General features: G+C 37.0%; 1 protein-coding gene across 1 annotated transcript in view; it reads left to right on the top strand.

The window, feature by feature from the left end:
- KCNK10 (potassium two pore domain channel subfamily K member 10) overlaps positions 1-21,208 on the top strand; it is a 54,487-nt gene that overhangs the window by 23,974 nt on the left and 9,305 nt on the right. Inside the window, exons 3-5 of the mRNA XM_032230004.1 lie at positions 8,157-8,274; positions 13,983-14,143; positions 17,785-17,971. Coding sequence (XP_032085895.1) covers positions 8,157-8,274; positions 13,983-14,143; positions 17,785-17,971 — 466 coding nt within the window. The remainder of the gene's footprint in view (positions 1-8,156; positions 8,275-13,982; positions 14,144-17,784; positions 17,972-21,208) is intronic.

Here is a 21,208-nt window from a genome sequence, read left to right as displayed (position 1 = left end):
AAAAATGTTTCCTGTGCTGCATGTTTTTCTCCCTCTTCTGTTTTGTTGCTATGAGAAGGAGCTCTGAAGTCTCTGTTTTTGATTTTAAAAGAAGGGATGGTGTCTTCAGTAAATGTTATTTAAATATGGCTACCTAACCATTTGAGACTGAAGATTCCTTTTGAATTCTGTGCAACTTGTTAGGAGGTGCATATGGGTCTGGCAAAGAGAGAGAATATGGAAAAGGCAAGCAGAAAATTATCTTGGATGCTAAATCCACATGCTTTCTTTGGCTTGGAAAATTATCTGCATCAGGATGTCCTGAGGAAAAAAGCACGTAGGATAGATCTTTCCCTTTTCATCAACTGGCAGAATCCTATGTCTCCTGCAGTGATAGATAGAACAGTTTTTTTGAGTGAGCAACTATACATGGCTGAGAAAAAGAATACTGGAAATTGTATAAGGCTGACTACAATGTGGATAGTACAATAGGGTGAAGCTATACTTTTGTCCAAGAATCATTGAGTTGAAAGGACTATTTAGACCATTAAGTCCAACTCCCAGATCAATGAAGGAAACTAGGTTCATATATTCTTGAAGATGACTTTCTAGCTTTGTCTTTAGGATATACATTGCTCTGTTGAGCTGCTTTATTAGGAAAATTATAAAATCTAAAAATCTTGGGTTTTATACCTGTATCATAGGATATAAAATAGCAATCTAGTCAAAAAAAATTTTCAGCAAGGCACTGATATGAAACATACCTCTAAATTAACAATGAAGGGCTTATAGAAAAGAAAAAAGAAATACTTTAGAATGGCCTTCATAGTCCCTAGATTTGAATAGTACTGAATGTCTATGGGGAGATCTCAAACATGCAGAAAAGCCTAAGAATATTTTTGTGTCAGAAAAGTTATGCAAATAGGGGAAAAGTTCTGTAGATGGGGAAAATGATCCAGAACCAAAAGTAGAAAGATTACAGGAAATGTTGGGAAACTGTTATTTCTGACCAAGGATATATTACTGTAAAGGTGTCCAAATTTCTCACCTGTCATGTTTGTTGTTTTCTAATTCTGAATCTGTAAACAATTGCACCTAAATAGTATGCTTTCATGTTTGTAGAAATAGTTGGTATTTCGTTTTACACCATGTACACAGGTTGCATAAGCTTCTTTTCACTTAAGAATTAATTGAAACATATAATTTGACTAGGAGTTTCTAAATGTAAGTTACCCAGAGTTACGTTCTGTGAGATAGGCAACTGTATAAATGGAATAAATAAATTAATGTATACATGCAGCTTCACAAGCTATTTCACTTTTATGAATGTAAATTTGAAGCTAAAAGAAAAAAAAGAAAGAAAAAGGATTAGCAGAATGACCATATATTACTATCAAAGAACACTGCCTCTTTTGAGGCTCTGAAGCTAATAGGACAGAGTACCCACTCTGAATGTACCTAGCTTAATGTGTCTAGCAATACATGATTGATTCCTAAATTTGCAGCTATCTTTTTAGGTGGCTCTTAAACTGGGATTAAAAAGTCTACAGAGATTCAACTGAATAAAAACTTCCAGTTTAATCTCTGGTTCTGAATTCAGCACATGAGAAGCAATCTAAAGCAATTATGATCTGACAGCAACATTCAGATCGTATAAAATATATTTCGTCATCTTGCTATGAGGACCTTAATTTCTGAATTAAAGTTGATTACAGTTACTGCTCATTAGGTCAGTACAAAACAAAAACACAAAAATTCTCAAATACATGTTGATGAAAACAAAGACATATTAATTAAAAGAAGTGTTTTATATATAGAGAAAAGAAGAATGAAATGTATATATTTCATAAATAATATATACTGTAGGTGTATATTTCACCCTATTTTAAATTGTGAAGAAATACTTCCAATGTTTGTTTACTTGTTTCTAATCTATACTAAACAATGCTGCAGTCTGGATTGTTATTTAATTGGTCCTCTGAGTGACATTTGGTCTTCTGAGCGAAATCATCAGACTTGAGTTTGCTGCCAAAAGAGGAATATGACATAGCCTTTACAATAGCTTAAGTGCAATTATTATATGTCAGCATTTTAGTTACCTTTAATGATGCTTACAGTAGGAAATAAAGCCTGCAAAATGACTTCATACTGAGTAATGTACATTGCATTTGCCTGCAATACATGTATTACATTTTCTGTTAAAGGCAATCTATAATTTTCTTTCTTCACTCAGTTGAACATTTGGTTTAAAAGGGAAATGTTCAGTTTAAACTGAACATATATTCAGTTTGTGTGTACTTATTTTTTCCTTCCAGAGAATGGGTGAATATAACCCTTGCAATAAAGAAGTGACAAGAACATTCTACCCTAAGCCATTCAGAGTCTGCAAAAGAGCCTCAGTTAGAGGCATTTCTCCTATATTCTTACTAGCTATTAGAAATAATTATCATGGTTAATAAGGCTGAGTTTCTTTTTGGACAGCTATAAAAATTAATAAAAACTATCTTAGTGGCATTGTCCCAAACTCTATAACATCTTCTGAAAGTTGCACCAGAAGGCAGTAGATGACATATTGAGAAGGAAGAGATGAAGATGAGAGAGGAAAAGCAAGATCTCTCTGTCTCTCTGTCTCTCTGTCTCACTCTCTTATCTCTCTCTCTCTGTTTGTTTGTGTGTGTGTGTCTGTCTGTCTCTATCTCTATATCTGTCAGTCTCTCTCATCTCTTTATCCCTCTCTCATCTCTCCCTCTCTCTCTCCCTCCCTCCCTCTCTAATCTTTCTGTCTATCTGTCTGTCTCTCTCTCTCACACACACACATAGAGACAGACAAAGAGAAAGAAAAGAAGAAAGAGAATGAAAACTGAGAATAATTTAAAATACTGGTTTTGAATTTCCTGAAATGTCCTATCTACATTTTAGATAGATGGTTATCTGACCTTTTTCCATTCTTTGAGAGCTTAAAATGGCTTACAGGGGCATATCTATTCATTTTGTCCCCTGAATAAAAGAGAAGATGGAAAGTAACATTATAAACTAAAAAATAGAAAGAGATCATAGAGAATTGAGACAGTGAAGGATGTTAGAAAGACACAGAAAACAGGAGGATATTGGGGGATATATGGTAAAGTGAGACTGCCTACAGATTGTTCTAGCCTTAATTAAAGCAAATAAGACATCCCTATTGTCTGTTCCTAACCAATAGCGGCTATGAAATGGACATCTCCAGGAAGTTTGGAGATATGGTAATCTTAAAATGTTTCCTATATAGCAATTGGGAGTTTCTAGATTAGAAAATGCTACTGCTGCTGCTGCTAAAGTATTGGCTTATGTTGATGTCCCTATGGGTTCAGATGTCTTGGGCACAACAGTCATTACTGACTCAGGAGATAGAAACTTTGACTAAAAATGACAAATCGGAGAAAGATGTATACTTAATGTGGATATCCAAGATACCTGAGCATAACATCTTAAAGTCACACAATTGGAAAAAGCTATTTAGGCCACTGAGTAAGCTCCTTGCTTAGGGCTGGAATCCAATGAAAGCCATAACAAATGTCTAGTGAGGCTCAGCTTGATCCTATCCAGCTATAAAGCCAATGACCTTTCTGGATAATTGTTCCTGATTTCCCCCCCCCCCAATCCCTTTGCATTATTGTAGCCTGAGCTGTATACCATATTGTGATTCTGCTTTGGGCCAAGCATGGGGCATTTTATTCTGTCCTTTCACTGCAGTATGTTAAAGAATGATCTTTTTGTTAACGAAAAGGAAGGCTGCTTCATTGTAAAAGTCAGGTATTCTAAACAAGCTTCAGCTCAGGGGAATTCACTTTTCTCCTAAGGCATTTTAAGGGCCCCCATGGGAACTGTTTTTGGAAAAGTAAAATGTCAGAAAGAATAAGTTACTGGAATGGATTTTGGACAAGTAAAGAGGCAAATGAGAGTAGCTGCTAAAAGTAGATAAGAAGCAGAGATTCTACATATAAAATGACCCCTAAACTGGCCATCTGGGTGAAATGTGTGGGATGAATAGGACTTAAAGAATTAATCACTTTGTCAGGATGCGGCCATCTTTTCTTTGGCTCTTTGGCCTGCCATACTTTCTATTATCCTACTATGCATTTTCTATTGTGGGAAAATGGGAGGGGAGATTGTACAAAGTTAGATGCTATGTAGCCATAAAAAAATTCTTTCTAGAATGCCAAGGTCATCCTTTCTCTTTGCACCTCTGCACCTGACTGGAACTGGATGGGTGGAACTGCCAGCATGGCAGTGGAAGATTGGGTCATGTAACAGACTTGGTGTGAGGGCAAAATCTTGAATTTTCAACTGAGTGGGGGAAACTGGGTAGCTTTCAGAGTCGGGTTTTTTCAAATATGCCAACATGGCTTTCTTAATAAATTGGAACTTTGAGCAATACTTTGTCTTGGACTCGGATTTACTTTTGGATGCTATTTGAAACCCTGACACACTTTGCTATTTATATCGATACGGATTTTAAAAATTAGGGTCTCTTTGTAATGGTCATAGCAACATTCACCATTGTACCAGGTGCTGTCTGCCTAAGAAAAACAAGTTTAAAAGAATAAAGTTAAGAGATGGAAGAACATTTTCCTCACATGATGATGATCTAAAGTCATGCATTTATTGTTCCATTTAAGTAAGAGTTTTCTTCACATCCTGGAGTTCAGTTCTACCTGTTAATGGTCCTCAGAAAGTCAGTATAAAATTCCTTTGAATCTGCTAATGAACATACATTGAACTGTTCCCATAAATAGCAGGTCAGATTTTAGCATAGTTCTCTTAGTTCAGTAAAGATGAACCAAGAAGAAAAATATTCCAGAATAGATTTTGTACATTCTCATTTGTGCTCATGCTAGGGTCTTGCTAATCAGTAAGTCTTCCCTACAGTTGTTGAGCTCTTAGTGTATTCTTAACAAATCTTAACAGATTAACAGAGTTGGAAGGGACCTTGTAGGTCATCTAGCCCAAGCAGGAGACCCTACACCATTTCTGACAAATGGCAGTCCAATCTCTTCTTGAGATAAGAGTGAGAAAATTCTACACAGGACAATCTCATGTTTCCTTCCAGTATCTGAAAACTTCAGTACTTCACTTTATATAAATGCAAATGCTCCATAGACAAACATACATTTTGGTATTATTTTCAGTTTTCATGTGCTGCAGTGACAGTTTCTTTCAGTAACTTGGAACCATAGCTACTGAAACATTAGCAGAGTATGTAGGTAAATAATTTTTTCAAGGGCCTACTTTTTCCTGGACAAATCTTTTGATTCTCTTAGTTCATTTACTTCCTACAGTCAAGTTGGAATTTTGATCATCTGTTGCTAATATCCTGCCCAACACATGTACTTATTATAAGCTCTTAATAAAACTACCAATGTGCTCTCTTTTCTGGTGGGATTAAGTTATCTTTGCTGAGCGAGACACGTTGTATGCCATTGCCATTTCATCTTAACATGGTACCACAATTGCTACATGGATTCCTTGTTCATTTCATGCATGAGAATCCACTTGTGAAACGAATATAAAAAACATTTAGCAAGAAAAGATAAAAGTACAGAGTTCTTGGCCTGGGAGAAGAGCTTTATGGCAGCTCCTGGCAAAAAGAAAAACAAGATTAAAAAATAAATTGCATTGCTAACGTGGTAGGAAAGTTAAGGTGCAACCCGAAATGTCTGTTACATAAGCTTTTGAAAGATAATTGGTAATAATATAACTCTTGATTCATTTTTTTTTTTTTTTACAAATTTCAATAGAAATCATAAACTCTTGTCTAGATTAATGAAATATGGTGCATGTGGAGCTAAATTTGAAGACAATGAAAAAACTTCTGTTGGCAGCTTTTTCTATTATGTATTTGTTAACCAATTTTTTATACCAGCCAGTAATCTCATAAATGTCACTTGGTGATAACTAAATGCAATATGCCATTAAATTGTGCACAGCTTTAATAGGTCACCACTTGTTTACTTGTTTTCACACCAACAGAAGTAATGTGGGCAATTAATTGGCCACAAAGGAAGATGATTTTCTTTATTGCATAAATTGTCTTCCGATATAGGATTTTTACAGGTCTGGTTTGTTATTTTCATTTTTCAAAACATGTTCTTACAAACTGTGTCTCCAGCATGTGTGTGTGTTTGTGTGTGTATGTGAGAATGAAAAATATGATTACAAGTACAAAACAGCAATATAAAGGGGATGTTAGCATTGCATTTATTTTCCAAAGGAGGGATGTACTGCACTGAAACAAAACAACATCCTACATAGAAAAGAAAGAAGATCTTAAACAGATTATGCACTCTTCATGGATTGTTTCCATGACAAAAAAAGCTTTTGGAGAATTTGAGTTTTCTAAATTACTGAGGCCCATGCAGAAGATAGTGGCTTAGAAATCAGGAGCCCAAGGGAGAAAAGCCTAGATAGCAGAGAAATCTAGAGAGGAGACCAACAATGTCCAAATTCGGCACACAAGGATGTGTGAATGAAGCCCTGTCTCATTTTGTGCACGCAAAGAATGCTAGTCATGTCAAAAAGGGTTGAATATTCAGTTATCATATTTCACCCTCCATTTTGGCAATGTGGGCACTCCTGGAAAGGCAACAGTGACTAGAGAAAATGCTCTAGTCTGTTTGAAAATGTTAATTTGAAAGTTCAAGTTAACACTCAAAGAGAATATATAACTGGCATGCATGTGGCACAAGACTTATTAATTTGTTGCATTTCTACATTCAAGTAGAAAAAAGTCTCTTGGGAATCCCAGATTCCTGTTTCTTGAATCCTGAATGCACATTAGAATATTACATATACTTGTAGTTGGGAAGCAGTCAATAATATATTGACTTGCAAGATAGTCTCTGGAGTATCTGGATTGCTTTCCTATATACATGACAAGGAAGCAAGAATGAATGCAAAATTATACCTATTTGTTATGTATCATAAGAAAGTTGACAGAATTATGCTTGCAGGGGATGAGAGGCAGTAGTTAGCAAAATTTGAAAAGTGCAACACTGTGCTGTGCAAAGAATGTGGATGAGGGAGCAAAGAGTTTTGAATTATGGAATGTTTTGCATGACTATGTTGAATGTAATAAGAATGTTATATGGAAGAAAGAAACTATGTGTGATGATTAAATTGAATGTATTGGAAATGCTGAACAGAGTATGGTAAGAATACATAATATTTCCTTTATTTTTATTGTAGTTATAGATAAAAGTATGATATTATGCTTTTATATAAGTATAAGGTGCTGCTGGTGATTGAAGATGTGTGTTGATTAAGGACATAAATGCACATACATTTTCATGAAGCTGTGTTGTATACCAAGATTGAACTATTTTCAGTAAATGTTAGATCACATGGCAAACAAGTGAAAATCAAAGTATCAAAGTAGCTGAGAGACAAAATGGAGCAAATAATTCTGTGTTGCATATAAAAGCTGAAAAGTTAGAGCAGAATTAATTTTTGTATCATGGTACAAAATGCTGGTAAAAAAGTTATGTGTGATATATTGTGGGGAATGAATATTTCAAAAGATGCAAAATCTGCCATGTATGAAGAGATGGTTTCACCCAATTTTGTTAGAAGTGATTTGCAAATTACAGATTCCAAAAATTCCTTCCCGCATGGTCTATGAACTTAGAGACAGCTGGGTATATTCAAGTTTATAATCTTAACAATGGTGAAGGTCATCATATTAGAGAAACTTTGAATAGGAAGGTTGACATAAGAAGATACACAGAATATTTTGCATCTTAATACTTACACAGGTAAGTTCTTTTTTTTTGGCTTCTGCATCTTGCAAAATGCAGCATGTTGCATCTTCTTGAGATGTACCCATGTAAATCAGTGTATTACTGAGTACCCATGATGTTTGAAAGAATCTATTTTATTTTATACTTAAAAGAGTTACAGCTACACAACTCCAATGGACTCTGGGAGAAGCTTTGACTCAGTGAGAGAGGAATATGACTTTGCATGTAGAAAAGTGTGAGACATCTTGTATCAGAGAGGCCAAGTAGTAGACAATGTTTTTTTTTTAATTGCCTGAACTTTAGAGAAAAGCATTGGACCATCAATTTTGCATTTGGAAAACAAGATATTTTGTTCATTTATAATATATTCTGCTCTCAATTTGCTTTTAATTTTTTTTGTAGCGGGTTATGAATGCTACCAGTGCAGGAGTCAACCCTGTTGGAGATTCTTCTAATAGCAGTAGCCACTGGGACCTTGGAAGTGCCTTTTTCTTTGCAGGAACTGTCATTACTACTATAGGTATCTATTTATGCATATTTATAATGTATATTTCTGAATGATTCTGTCTTGGTATGACCAAATATGGGGAAAATGGGATTTACTGTATATAGCTTATCAACTATTACTTTCAGAAGAGGTTTGAAGTATGGAGCCCAACCACAGAGTCTAACTCAATCAATAAAAGGCACCATCCCAAATAAAATGAATTAATCAGGAGTAAAACTATAGAATATTTTAACAGATGTATCAACCAACATTGAATAATAGCCAGTAGCCAAAGAAGGCAAAGTAAGGAGATTTCCAAGGACATGGCATAACGCAACACATGGCTTGAAAGAATAATGGAAGTGACTCAGCTGACAATGATTTTTTTTTAAAAAAGTAGGTTTATTTGACTGTCAGCTGCCTTATTTGTTACCTATGCTGTATTTCTTCAAATGGAATCAGAACAGTCAGCAGAGGTTACTGCAAGCCTTCATTCTGTTTTGTGTATAAGTACATACTTAACACACACGGACACTAGTCATATTGCTTAGTTTACCTTTGGAAATAATAGAAAGCAGTTTTTTTTTTTTTTACAAAGCCAAAGCTGCCTTCTGTTTGCTCTGTTTATCAAACTGGAGGAAAACATGCTAGCATTTACTGGTGAAATAGCTCTTATAATTCAGCCCCACTATTTGAGACTAGCAACTGATTGTTCTGGAACTAGAACTGAACCGTTGTTCATTTGAGATACAGAAGAGCTGCTGTTACATGATGCTGTTTAGCCATTTCATTTGATAATAGTTGTTTTTTGGGGGGCGTTCCTCACCAGTCGAATTAGAATCTTGTTCATTGGCAGATTTTTGGAATTTTAGAATAGTTATACTTAAGTGGTGGGGGGAAAATTGTCTCTTAAAAAAGAGTGCATGCAGGCACACCCCTATTTCAAGTGATTTAACATGTAAAAGCAAAGGCACATCTACCAGTGAATGGGGGACTCCATTTGAAGTGCAGGAGAGGCATTCTCCCAACTGACAGATTTAATGATGAATAAACATCCCAGATCTGGAGCTGCAGGCTTACTAAGCAAATAAATGTAAGAAGCACCCAGCTGGGTTGGAGCAAAAGTCTATCAAGCTGAACATCTGGTTCCTACAGTGATCAACCAGCTGCACCCAGGGTAGCAGCAAAGTCATTCACATATTATAATTATAGAGGAATTTAGAAATAACTGACTTCAACCCGTATTGGAGCAAAGCTTACTGAATTATCTGTGCAACAGTCCTGTCTGTCCCGGTTGCAAATTTGGATCTTCCTTTGATAAGGAAGAGCACCCCAATTGTGTGTGTTGGGGTGGGGAGGAATTCAAAAGTTTATTATCATTGCAGATAATTAAGTCCTAAAAAAGATTAAATGGCACAAGACTTTCTCACATAAGCTAAATTGTAAAAAAGAAGGGACTTTCACTAACTTGCGATGAGTGCGGATTTTAATTTTGAAAAGTTATGCAGCTGTGTTGATGTGCGTTGGACAGCAAACTCAATAATGTGGCTGGGCTATTTAAGTTAGATCTAAATATGATTTTTTTTAAAAGGATAAAGATTGGATAACTTAAGCGAACTAACTAACAATAAAGGGTTACTAATAATAAACATCATATAAAAGGGAAAATGGGCTCAAACTGAAAGGGAAAAGTGTGAGGTCTGAACAAGGTTGCTGAAGAAATAGATTTGGGAGGCTTTGGATAGGCTCTCTACCATCTGCCAGTTCAATTCACTGGAGTGTTCCTTGGATCACAGTTAAGCAAAGAGTTACCTCACCCCTCCTCAAATGCAGAACTGCCACATAGGTCATTATTTTTCAGATAGCAGAATAATGCCTGAACAACATGCTAATTGCTGCCTTACAGTTCTCTATGATGCAGAACAATGGCAATATGGTACATTAGAAAATTCCTTTTATTAATACAGTTCTGGCATCCTTCCTAATTTGTCACTAATAATGGAATGCTAGGAAGAATCTTGAGTCCTCTCTGTCTTTCCAACAAATTTGCAATCCAAAATTATAGAGAGCTTAGAACTTTCCTTCCTTCCTTCCTTCCTCATTAATATTGTATTTATCAAAACATTGAAGAAACAGAATAAATTGTTACATGAAAGAAGGAAAAATATAGAAAGAAATGTCATGGATAAGCAATAACATAAATACAGTAAATAAATCTAGGATTTACAAAACAGAATGAAAGTATTCTGTTACTGTAAAAAAATAAAAATGAAAAATAATCATTAAAAAAAATCCAAAAAAGGGGTTGGAAGGGAGGTCTTCTAGTCAAAACCCCTGCTCAAACAGGTGACCCTATACCATTTCAGGCAAATGGTTTGGCAGTTTCTTCTTAAAAACCTCCAGTGATAGAGCACTCATAACCTCTGAAGGCAAGTCATTTCATTGGTTAATTGTTCTCACGGTCAAGAAATTTCTCCTTAGTTGTAGGTTGTTTCTGTCCTTGATTAGTTCCCATATATTGCCTCTTGTCTTGCCTTCTGGTGTTTTGGAAAATAGAATGACCCTCTCTTCTTTGTGGCAGCCCCCCAAATATTGGAATATTGTTATCATGTCACCTTTAGACCTTCTTTTCACTAGACTAGAATTATCCAATCTCTGCAACCTTTATATGTTTTAGTATCCAACCCCTAAGCATCTGTTGTTCTCTGCACTCTTTCCAGAATCTCAACATGTTTTTATATTGTGGCAACCAATACTGGACCAAAACAATTATAATCAGATTTATAATTAATAAACTAAATGCAAATGACTAAATTTATTATATAATCTCAATAAATAACTAAAGATCTCTATACAATTCTCAGCATGATATTAATATTGCTATGACTGTTGTTTGTCATTGTTCCAAAACATAATCAAGTACTGTAAGAAGCAAAAAAAGGGGGAGAGAGAGGAAAGAAAAAGAATCAAATATAAGAATAAAATTCTAAAAACCAAACAAAAAAATCAATCAAAATATTAAATGACATATTTCTGAAATCCCTTCCATAGAACTCAGTGGTGATTGCCTCAAAATATTTATAAAAATTGAAATAGCTTCTAATTATTGTCTGTCACTTATTTTCCTCTTAAAACCCATGAATATCTGAGTTTGCCTTGCTGAGTGACATATAACATAAAAGATAATGATTCTTAATTCTACTTGTAATGTATGTTACACCTGTGCGGAAGATAGATGTTGAGCTTGGCTAGGCATATGCTATCAAAATTCTAGTTGACTATAAGTGGCAGAAGAGAGTCACTGTTTTCAGTTTCTTTGCTGCCATCTACTTGGTCATCTAGATTTTTGAAACCCAAATACACCAAGTCTAATTTTTATACACATCTCCGTAACTCCCCACCCCCCAAATGCTACTAGAGAATAATGATGGATGCTATATCTGCAAAATCATTTCTGGATATTATTATAGCATTTGCAAGTTCAGTGCTTATATTTCCAAACCAAACATAGGCAACCAATCTTTAATAATAGCTAGCTAGGGGATTCTTTACAGATTACAGTACATATTTTAAGTTATAAAATATTGATTACAGCTTATACTTTTTAAAGAGTGCAACCTAACATTAAATCCAAATCTTGAATTTAAAGATATGTGTTGTCTCATATTTAACAGTTCAACTTGTACCACCTGTTTAGCCTATTCACAATTTGCTGTGAATGTTTTGCTTTAATTTTGCTTATTGAATGTGAATTCTTAAAAAGCTACCAGCCATTACTATTACTTTATAGCAAGCTAAGTTCCATCTTCTGTTGAAGTTCCAAGTGGTATTAAACATTTATGAATCCATTGTTGTAAGTATATCATTATGAAGTGCTAGAACTTTTACCATATAGCTCATTAACCATAGACTCAGACACACAAATCCCAATCTGCTTTATTTTGTCAGCAGGGACACAGTCTATAATCCCCCTTTCCCCCTTCACTTAGTCTTCTGAAGTGAATAGCTATACTGTGCATCTTAAATGTGCTTAAAAGCTTATTAGTAAAGATAAACTGAAAATATATGAAAATGAAATAAAAGTAGGTACAAGGATTAATATATTTCACTTAAATTGTTGGCAAAACAAATAATTAAATAAAGTATGCCTACTTATAATTGTAATAGTCAAATTCCTGGCCTGAATAAGGTGGGGGAAATATGAAGCAGTTAATATACATCCCATGTTTAATCTTGGCTTCTATTGTATCACATGGCAAGTTGATGCTTGAATTTCCATAATACCATGTCCTAAGACAGGATTAAGTTAGTTTCAGATAGTTGTGGTTTTACTTAAAAAAATTACAATGATGGTCTGAGCAGTGTATTATGAAGTCATAGAAATGAACAGCAATGCATTATGAAGTCACGGAGAAATAAATAGCAATGCATTATAAAATCATATATTTTTCTGTTTTTTAATGGCACCTGTTGGTTAAGGGTTATAGCAGTGTTTTTCAAAAATGGTATTTTTAACATAGGTATATCTAAACTCTTCAAATTCCTCAGCTAAAAGTCAGCATTGCTTTTAGCTAGATTATATGATTTGGACAAGGGGATAGAGGGGGAATTCATCAAATTTGCAGGTGACACCAAGCTGGCAGGAATAGTCAACACTCCCGAAGACAGGCTTACGATACAGAAGGATCTTGACAGACTTGAACATTGGGCACTATCTAACAAAATAAATTCAATGGTGAAAAAAGTAAGGTTCTATATTTAGGCAAGAAAAACAAGTTTTTCTAGTTTTGGTCTACATGATGTAAAAATGATGTGAAGATTAGAAAGAGTGCAGAGAAGAGCAACACAGATTATTAGGGGACTGGAGGCTAAAACATATGAGGAACGGTTGCAGGAACTGGGTATGTCTAGTTTAATGAAAAGAAGGACCAGGGGTGACATGATAGCAGTGTTCCAATATCTCAGGGGTATCACAAAGAAGAGGGAGTCAAGCTATTCTCCAAAGCTTCTGAAGGCAGGACAAGAAGCAGTGGGTGGAAACTAATCAAGGAGAGAAGCAACCTAGAACTAAGGAGAAATTTCCTGACAGAAATTTCTAGAACGGAACAACTTGCCTCCAGAAGTTGTGAATGCTCCAACAAGTTTTTAAGAAGATATTGGATAACCATTTGTCTGAAGTGGTGTAGAGTTTCCTGCCCAAGCAGGGAGTTGGATTAGAACAGTGTTTCTCAACCTTGGCAACTTGAAGATGTCCGGACTTCAACTCCCAGAATTCCCCAGCCAGCGAATGCTGGCTGGGGAACTCTGGGAGTTGAAGTCCGGACATCTTCAAGTTGCCAAGGTTGAGAAACACTGGATTAGAAGACCTCCAAGGTCCCTTCTAATTCTGTTATTCTATTTTCCCAATATAGGCTACACTGAGGTCCTCCAGAAACGTAGCATGTTTTATTCTTTTGGATTTCTGCTAGAAATCACCAAGACATTACACCATCATTTTAGGCAGTTGGCTGACAAATTATGGCAGTGGGTTCAAAGGGAAGGGCATAGGAATCTTTGGAAAAGGGGGTAGTTGGCATATGCAAGTTACAGAGTTCTGACACTGCTTTGAGAAGCTGTGGGTCTTTGGTAAGTGCAAAAGAATTGGCTTGAATATTTCCACTCCTGTTTAGCGCCATTCCTTTCTCCTCCTCACAATCTTCAGAAAAGAGAGAGCTCACAACCAATTTCTTTTTTCTCAACAGGTTATGGAAATATTGCCCCAAGCACAGAAGGCGGAAAAATTTTCTGTATTTTGTATGCCATCTTTGGGATCCCGCTTTTTGGCTTTCTGCTAGCTGGCATAGGTGACCAGCTTGGAACCATCTTTGGGAAGGGCATTGCACGAGTCGAAAAGGTCTTTCGAGTAAGACTGAGCTGTTTATTCCCCCGCTTTTTCCTCTTTTAATTCCAAAGCTTAATGGCAAAGCATCTGTGCTTCTTAAAAATGTGGCTTAATGGGACCCAATGATGCCGCCTGTCTCATAGATGTATTTTCACAATTTAGGAAAAGCATTGTTATAAAAGTTACAGATTTCTTAGCTAGGTAGTGCTGAGGGACTTTCAGGAAAAAATAATGAATATGTGAGTTGCAATAGAACATCAGCAGTTCTCTGTTTTGCCGGAGGGCATTCCTTCCAAGTATCTCTGACAAGCCCAATAGGCTGCCAGGTAACCTTAAATTGAATATAACATATACATGCTGTTAAAAAGCTACTTTGTCACTTCCTTCTTCTTTCTTTGGCATATTTCTTGACTCCTAAGGGATGATTCTCTTCGCAATTAACTCAATTTGTATCTTTTGTTTGATATTGTTTGATAACTTTACAGAAGAAGCTGAGATTTAGATCAGGAAGGGAGTTAATTTATTCTGTGCAACTTGTTATCCCTGAACGTGTGTGTGTGTGTGTGTGTTTAACGATTTAATCTAGCGTCATCCCCAGGTCATATTAATTGCAGTGGAAGTGAAAACTCTGCTTTGATCAGCAGATGGGAATCATCCAATTGATAACTTCTGAATTTTTCTTTCTTTTGATAAGCTTACAATGACAGTAGCATTCTAAGGTGTGAAACTAGTTTAATATTGTTCTCTTTGAATGCAGATTTTCTTTGTGCAGGAAGATTTTATCTGAAATAGTCTTCAGTCATGCAAATTACTGCAGTGTACCTTCACTCTACCTCCAACCTGAAATTATATGAGCCCTTAAAAAATTATTTACTTCATCTGCTGTTATGTATGAACAGCCAAGGGTTTATGAGAGGAAAAGGCAGGAAAGATAGGAATCAATAAAAAAACTAGAGATTACTATATAATCTCTATTTAGCTTTCCCTAAACTGTACAGTCTAAGCAGTGTTCCTCATTGCTTCCTTGGTCAAGATGTGTGGACTTCAACTTGCAGAATTCCCCAGCAGTGTGAAGTCCATTTTGGGTTGGTGACTGGGACCAGAGGTTTAGTCTTCTGAGCTTTCATACTTGTGCTGGAACCCATCCTCAGGGAACTTCTCTCTATCAGAATGTTCTAGACTGGGGTGTCAAACTCATGTCATCATGGCAGTATCACGTGATGCATTGGAGCTCCCCCCTGTTGCTAAACCGGGTGGGGGTGGGGCAGCACATGACACATCTGGCCGACAGGCCACGAGTTTGATACTCCTGTTCTAGACTAGTCATTCTGTTAGAGAGAAATTCCCTGAGAATGAGCTCTAGCATGAGACTAAATCTCTGGTCCAAGTCACCAACCCAGATTGGATTCTGCGCTTGTTTCACTTGTTCGGATCTCCTCAATTGAATATGTCACATTTGAAGCATCTTCTCCATGCATGGATGTGTGTTTCTATCAGTGACGTGCGGTGAGGTTTATGGCTGGCGAGGCAAAAAGAAAGAAAGTGGCTTTTGGCCACCCCGCCGCTATGTCCGACATAGAGACGTCCCTCCTCTATGTTGGACATAGCGCCGGGTTGGCCAAAATCCGCTTTCTTGAAAGCAGCTTTTGCCCGCTTTCTTGAGTCCTACACTGATTAAGGAGAAATCCTTTAGTTTTATGCTAACATATTGATGACTCACTTCTATACAGGGGACACGGCAGCTCAGTGGCTAAGGCACTGAGCTTGTCGATCAGAAACGTTGGCAGTTCAGTGGTTCAAATCCGTAGTGCTGCATAATGGAGTGAGCTCCCATAACTTGTCCCAGCTTCTGCCAACCTAGCAGTTCTAAAGCACGTAAAAAATGCAAGTAGAAAATTAGGAACCACTATTGGTAGTAAGGTAACAGCGCTCCATGTGCCTTCAGTGTTTAGTCATGCCAGCCACATGGCCATGGAGACATCTTTGGACAGCGCTGGCTCTTCGGTTTTGAAATGGAGATGATCACTGCCCCCTAGAGTTGGAAATGACTAGCACAGCGATGGCGAACCTTTTTTGGCTCGCATGCCATAAGGGGGGGGAGTGCAGGGGAGTCATGTGTTGGCATGCCACACCCATAATGCAACATGTGATCCCCCCAGTGTGCATGCACACATGAGAGGTGCTCCCCCCATTTTTTGCATGCTTTTCCCCCCGTTCCCTAGGCTCCAGAGGCTTTATAGGAGCCTGGGAAGGGTGAAAACAGCGTCCCCCACTCCCTGGAGGCCCTCTGAAGGCTTCAGGGACCTTCAGGAGGCTTCCCTGAAGCCTCCAAAGGGCTTAAACTGACCCTACGAGCAAACCAGAAGTCCGTTCACGAACTTCCGGTTTGCCCATAGGGCCAGTTTTTTGTGCTCTTGAGGCTTCAGGAAAGCTCCTGAAGCCTCCGGAAGGCCTCCGGGGGGGGAGGCTCTTTTCGCCCTCCCCAGGCTCCTATAAAGCGTCTGGGGCCTGGGGAGGGCAAAAAAATGGCTTTAAAAAAGGCTGAACTCTGATGGCCAGCTGACAGGGCAATGCCTCGCGTGCCCTGACAAATGACTCCCGGGTGGCACAGGTGGCACGCGTGCCATAGGTTCACCATCCTGGGACTAGCACATATGTGTGAGGGGAACATTTACCTTTTAACTTCTATACTGTGCAGGATAAACTTCTATGCTGTTGGGGATAACTGTATTATTTTAATCATTCAAAGGCAGGGTATGCAACTCCCTTGGTGAATAATAAAATTATCAACCTGCAATTGATAATGGAGCTATAGGATGGCTGTGGTGTTGTGCCTTTAGGGATGAACACGAAGCCCTTTTTGATGTGAGGTTGGCTGTTCATTTGGTGTAGATTTCAGAGATATGGTTGAATGAATGGTTTGATGAATATAGATGTGAAGTACCCTTTTGAAGCAGCCTTATAAAACTTTGCAAACTATGTGACTTTTTGCAGAGATGCAGATGTGCCATTATGTGTCATGTGTAGGAACTAGATTTCTGTTCAGGCACTGTGGGGGATACTGGCCCTTATGTTATGTAAAGCATTTCAATGAAGAAAAGCATGTTGTTCCCATGCCTTGATGAGCCACACTATATTTTTTCTGTAGGTCCCATCCAGGTGAATTGCTGCCCTGTTTTGAATCTAAAGTGCATATTTCTGCAATGCAGAATAAATGATGCATGCATACTGTTTGAAAGCTCATTCTTTTCTGAAGCATGAAATCACGAATGACTAATCATTTTATCATACTTTGATTCAAATACACACACACACACACAATATACTTCCATTTCTATTATTCTTTTCCTACTTCTGCTTCTATTCTTCCTTAAAAAGCAATTGTCACGCTTTTGTAAAATTTAAGGTTAGTAGCCACTCATTCTTCTCTTTGGAATATTGCAAACTTTACTACTAGGAAGTTTGACAGTGGCGGGAAATACTGTGATTCGATATACACAGTTGTGAGATTAAAACTTGTATTGCATATTTCTCATGTTTATAGTCCGTTTGCAATTCGTTATGATTTTTAATATGATATTGCCAGGCAGCAATTTATTTTGTGTTCATTTCTGAAACCAGTGCCTTGAAACCCACAAATGATGATCATTTTCTTTTTCCAGAAGAAACAAGTGAGTCAGACAAAGATTCGTGTGATCTCTACCATTCTTTTCATCCTGGCCGGATGCGTTGTTTTTGTCACCATTCCAGCCGTCAGTTTCAAATATATTGAAGAATGGTCAGCCCTGGACTCCTTTTATTTTGTTGTCGTCACTCTGACCACGGTTGGTTTTGGGGATTTTGTGGCAGGTGAGACATTCCGTCAATTGCTTGATTGATTAATTGCAGTGAACTACTGTATGTACCATTTATCAAGAGACAAATCTTACCTAGCTTACCTAGCTTACAAATAACATGTTAAATTTGTAGGCATGAAAACTACAATATTAACCTATAAATATGTACTTTTGCCAATTAAGTGAAGGTGTATGCTTTCAAACTGGAAACTGAAGACATATAATTGTTTTTAAATTATTTTTTTCTACCCAGCAAAAAGGAAAAAAAATGACATTTGTGCTATTGCGGGTTTCTGTATTGAAAACAACATATTGGATAGAATGTGATATGATTCAATTTTGAATCAGAAGTTATTCTAATTCTCTTATTTCTATTGCCATTTAGTTTACATTTCTTTCACTGGGTTGCCCATGAGTGCCACTAACTGTCCTTTTGGTTACTGTCCCAACATTGAAGGTGGGAAATAATGAGAAAAATTAAGAAATATCCTTGGTCTTTTGACTGTTGTACTGGGGACATTGTACACATTCAAGTTCTCTCTTTCTCCCTAGTGAAATGCTAGTAAATACTAGCTAGATTACTCATTATGAGCGAGGTTCCAAATATTAACAGTAAAAGGACTTTTCAGAAGCAAACATCCATGTCTTCTGTAAGAAATAAGGCTGTTAACATAAGAACCAGGAAGTCTCATGTTAAAGAATGCTATTTGCTCAATAAAGATATGGTGCCTTTTGACCATCAAAATGAAGGTCAATTTCCATGGACTAGGAAAAGCAGGAGAACATAAACTTTGGTGTATACACCTATATAAAGGAGATGCTTTTTGTGTACTGTATAAGGAACACACTTCTGTATATATGACTTGTCTCCTGTCTGTAATAATAAAGACAGCAGACAGACAGAGAGACAGACAAAAATTGTGTTCAGCCTCGAAAACCAATCTCTAAGGATGAAATACTGGAAGAGATTTACAGTTGTGCATATGTAAAGTTGAATGACCTGTGACTACTAAATTTGCTCATTTATTCCTCCCAAAATTATGGGAGGAGAGGCTTTGCCTAAAGAATATGATATAGGCTCTTTTGCAATGCCACTAACTAGATTAAATCACCAGTGCCCTGCTCCAGTATAAGAACCAAGTATCCCAATCGATTTATTAGGTTGTGTTAGGTAACTCAACAGTATAAGTATAATCTTTATTGTCATGGTACTTAAATCCAATGAAATTGGTTGAAAGAAAGTTGAGTTAGCTGATAGATCCTAATCATCAACCTATGATTGATGGTCCCATATCAGTCCCCATCCAAGGCCCTGTAGCTATTTGATACCAATCACTAGTGGTCCTATTTGAAACATAAAATAGGAATGTGGACAGGTATACTGCCTTCCTTGCTCAGTGTGAGGTAAGACATATAGATTCCCATTGATTTTTCTTGTATAAAGTTATAATTGACCTGATAATTGAGAAACTTGCAAGATGAACATTCCCTTTTCAAATGTCACACAAGAGTTTGGACTTGGATAGCTTTATACTTTTATGAGATCATGTTCAGTGATCCTGTTCAATAGGTGATCTTTTACCTCTGAGAGGAAAAGGGCTCTGTGAAAACTCAACTGTGCAACTGATTTTTATTTGCAGCTCAGGATGAGGCTGAAATGAAAGTGGTTTGATTAAATAGTATAAAGAGGGACTATAACATGAAATATTGGGCTAAAGTCATTCATTCATGGCATCCATAGATGATCAGCATTAATCTAGATCTGTTTAAGTAACTATGGGAAATCCAAGGAATAAAATAAATGGCAGAACGTGGTAAGGGAAGACATCACTATTCTTCTTTTCCCCACCTACTTCTTCCAACCAAATATTAGACAATTCAGAAGTTGTGGTAGTCTTTAATGGCTACTGGACAGAATTCTGCAAGTTAACCAAGTAGTAATGAAAACAATTACACAAATTCTATTTCAAATAAAATAAAATGGCTATAAAATTGTATCTGGGTCATTGAGGAGATAAGGGAGTGTCTAGTTTTACAAATAAGCAAAATTATAGCAGTCTAATAAAAGTAATTGTACATAAAATGAATAATAATTGTCTGATTGCTTTCCTGGTAAAGAGTTAAATGTCCTTATAGAAGGCACAATATAAGAGATGATAGAAGATTCAATATAACAAGATACGTGAGTTCCAGAAATCCTTCTCCATAAGGGCATGATTTCAACTTGTCAGAGATTTTTTTATATTTGCCCCTGAGAACAGCTGTTATGAGGATAATAAAATATGCTAATGTTAGTTCTCTTTACAGTTTAGAAACAGTTATTTGATTTAAAGTATCTTGTTGGCCTGAAACCTGACTTGATTATTCAGGAATACATTCTTGGGTTGGGCAGATTGATTTAGTTGGGCTTTCAAATCTCTGGCACATTGCTTGGGAGCAGTAAATGATCACAGGCCATAATCGGAACCCATAGTTGTGCAGGTTTTGTAAGGATGTTCTTTATTCTGTTGATTTGTAATTCTTCCCAGTGAGCAAAGAGCTACATCTTCAAGCAATAACAATTAGTTCACATAGATATTTAGCCATTTCTGTAACTACAGATTTAAATTGGCTCACAAAGACAGTTGCATGGCCTGCATTATTTTATGTCAACTAAAGCTTTTAAATGATCTTCAAGGGCACCCTTGAGGGGAAGAGGTTAGAAATGCATGAATGACTGTCATCAAGGGTTGCCACTCTAGGAATAGCTGCAACTGTACTTGAGCAGAAGCCCTTCTAGTCACCATTGCCACTTGCTCAGCAAAGCACAAGTATGAGTCTAGAGAGCCTGCAAGTTGTGTGCGACCTTGGAACAGGAGAGTACAATTCTGTTCAGACACAAAGATGAAATTTCCCTGAAATGGTTAGGTTTACAAATCCAAAGCCACTTGGTTTTGGAGAAGTCCAGTCAGAGCCTGTTCCTCTCAATCCAAACCCTGGTGGTTTCTAAGCATTGGATTGTACTTTCACCATCAATCACTTTTCAGCTGAGAACAGAATGTGTAAGTAGATATCATTGGCATATTGATTATATCGAACTCCAGGCTGACAGGTACCTTATCTTGAAATTAGAAAGAATAAAGAGAAGAAAGCTCCCTGAGGCATTCCATTTATTGGAGGTGTCTAGGCAGTATTCTCCCGCTCCAGTCCCTTGGAGAATGGTCAATGGTATCAAAAACTATTAAGAGATTAAGAAGAACCGGAAGGTTGT

The sequence above is a fragment of the Thamnophis elegans genome, chromosome 1 (genome assembly GCF_009769535.1).
Source record: "Thamnophis elegans isolate rThaEle1 chromosome 1, rThaEle1.pri, whole genome shotgun sequence".
Taxonomy (NCBI): Eukaryota; Metazoa; Chordata; class Lepidosauria; order Squamata; family Colubridae; genus Thamnophis; species Thamnophis elegans.
The sequence above is the reverse complement of the archived record's forward strand: the minus strand, read 5'-3'. Positions and strand labels throughout refer to the sequence as shown.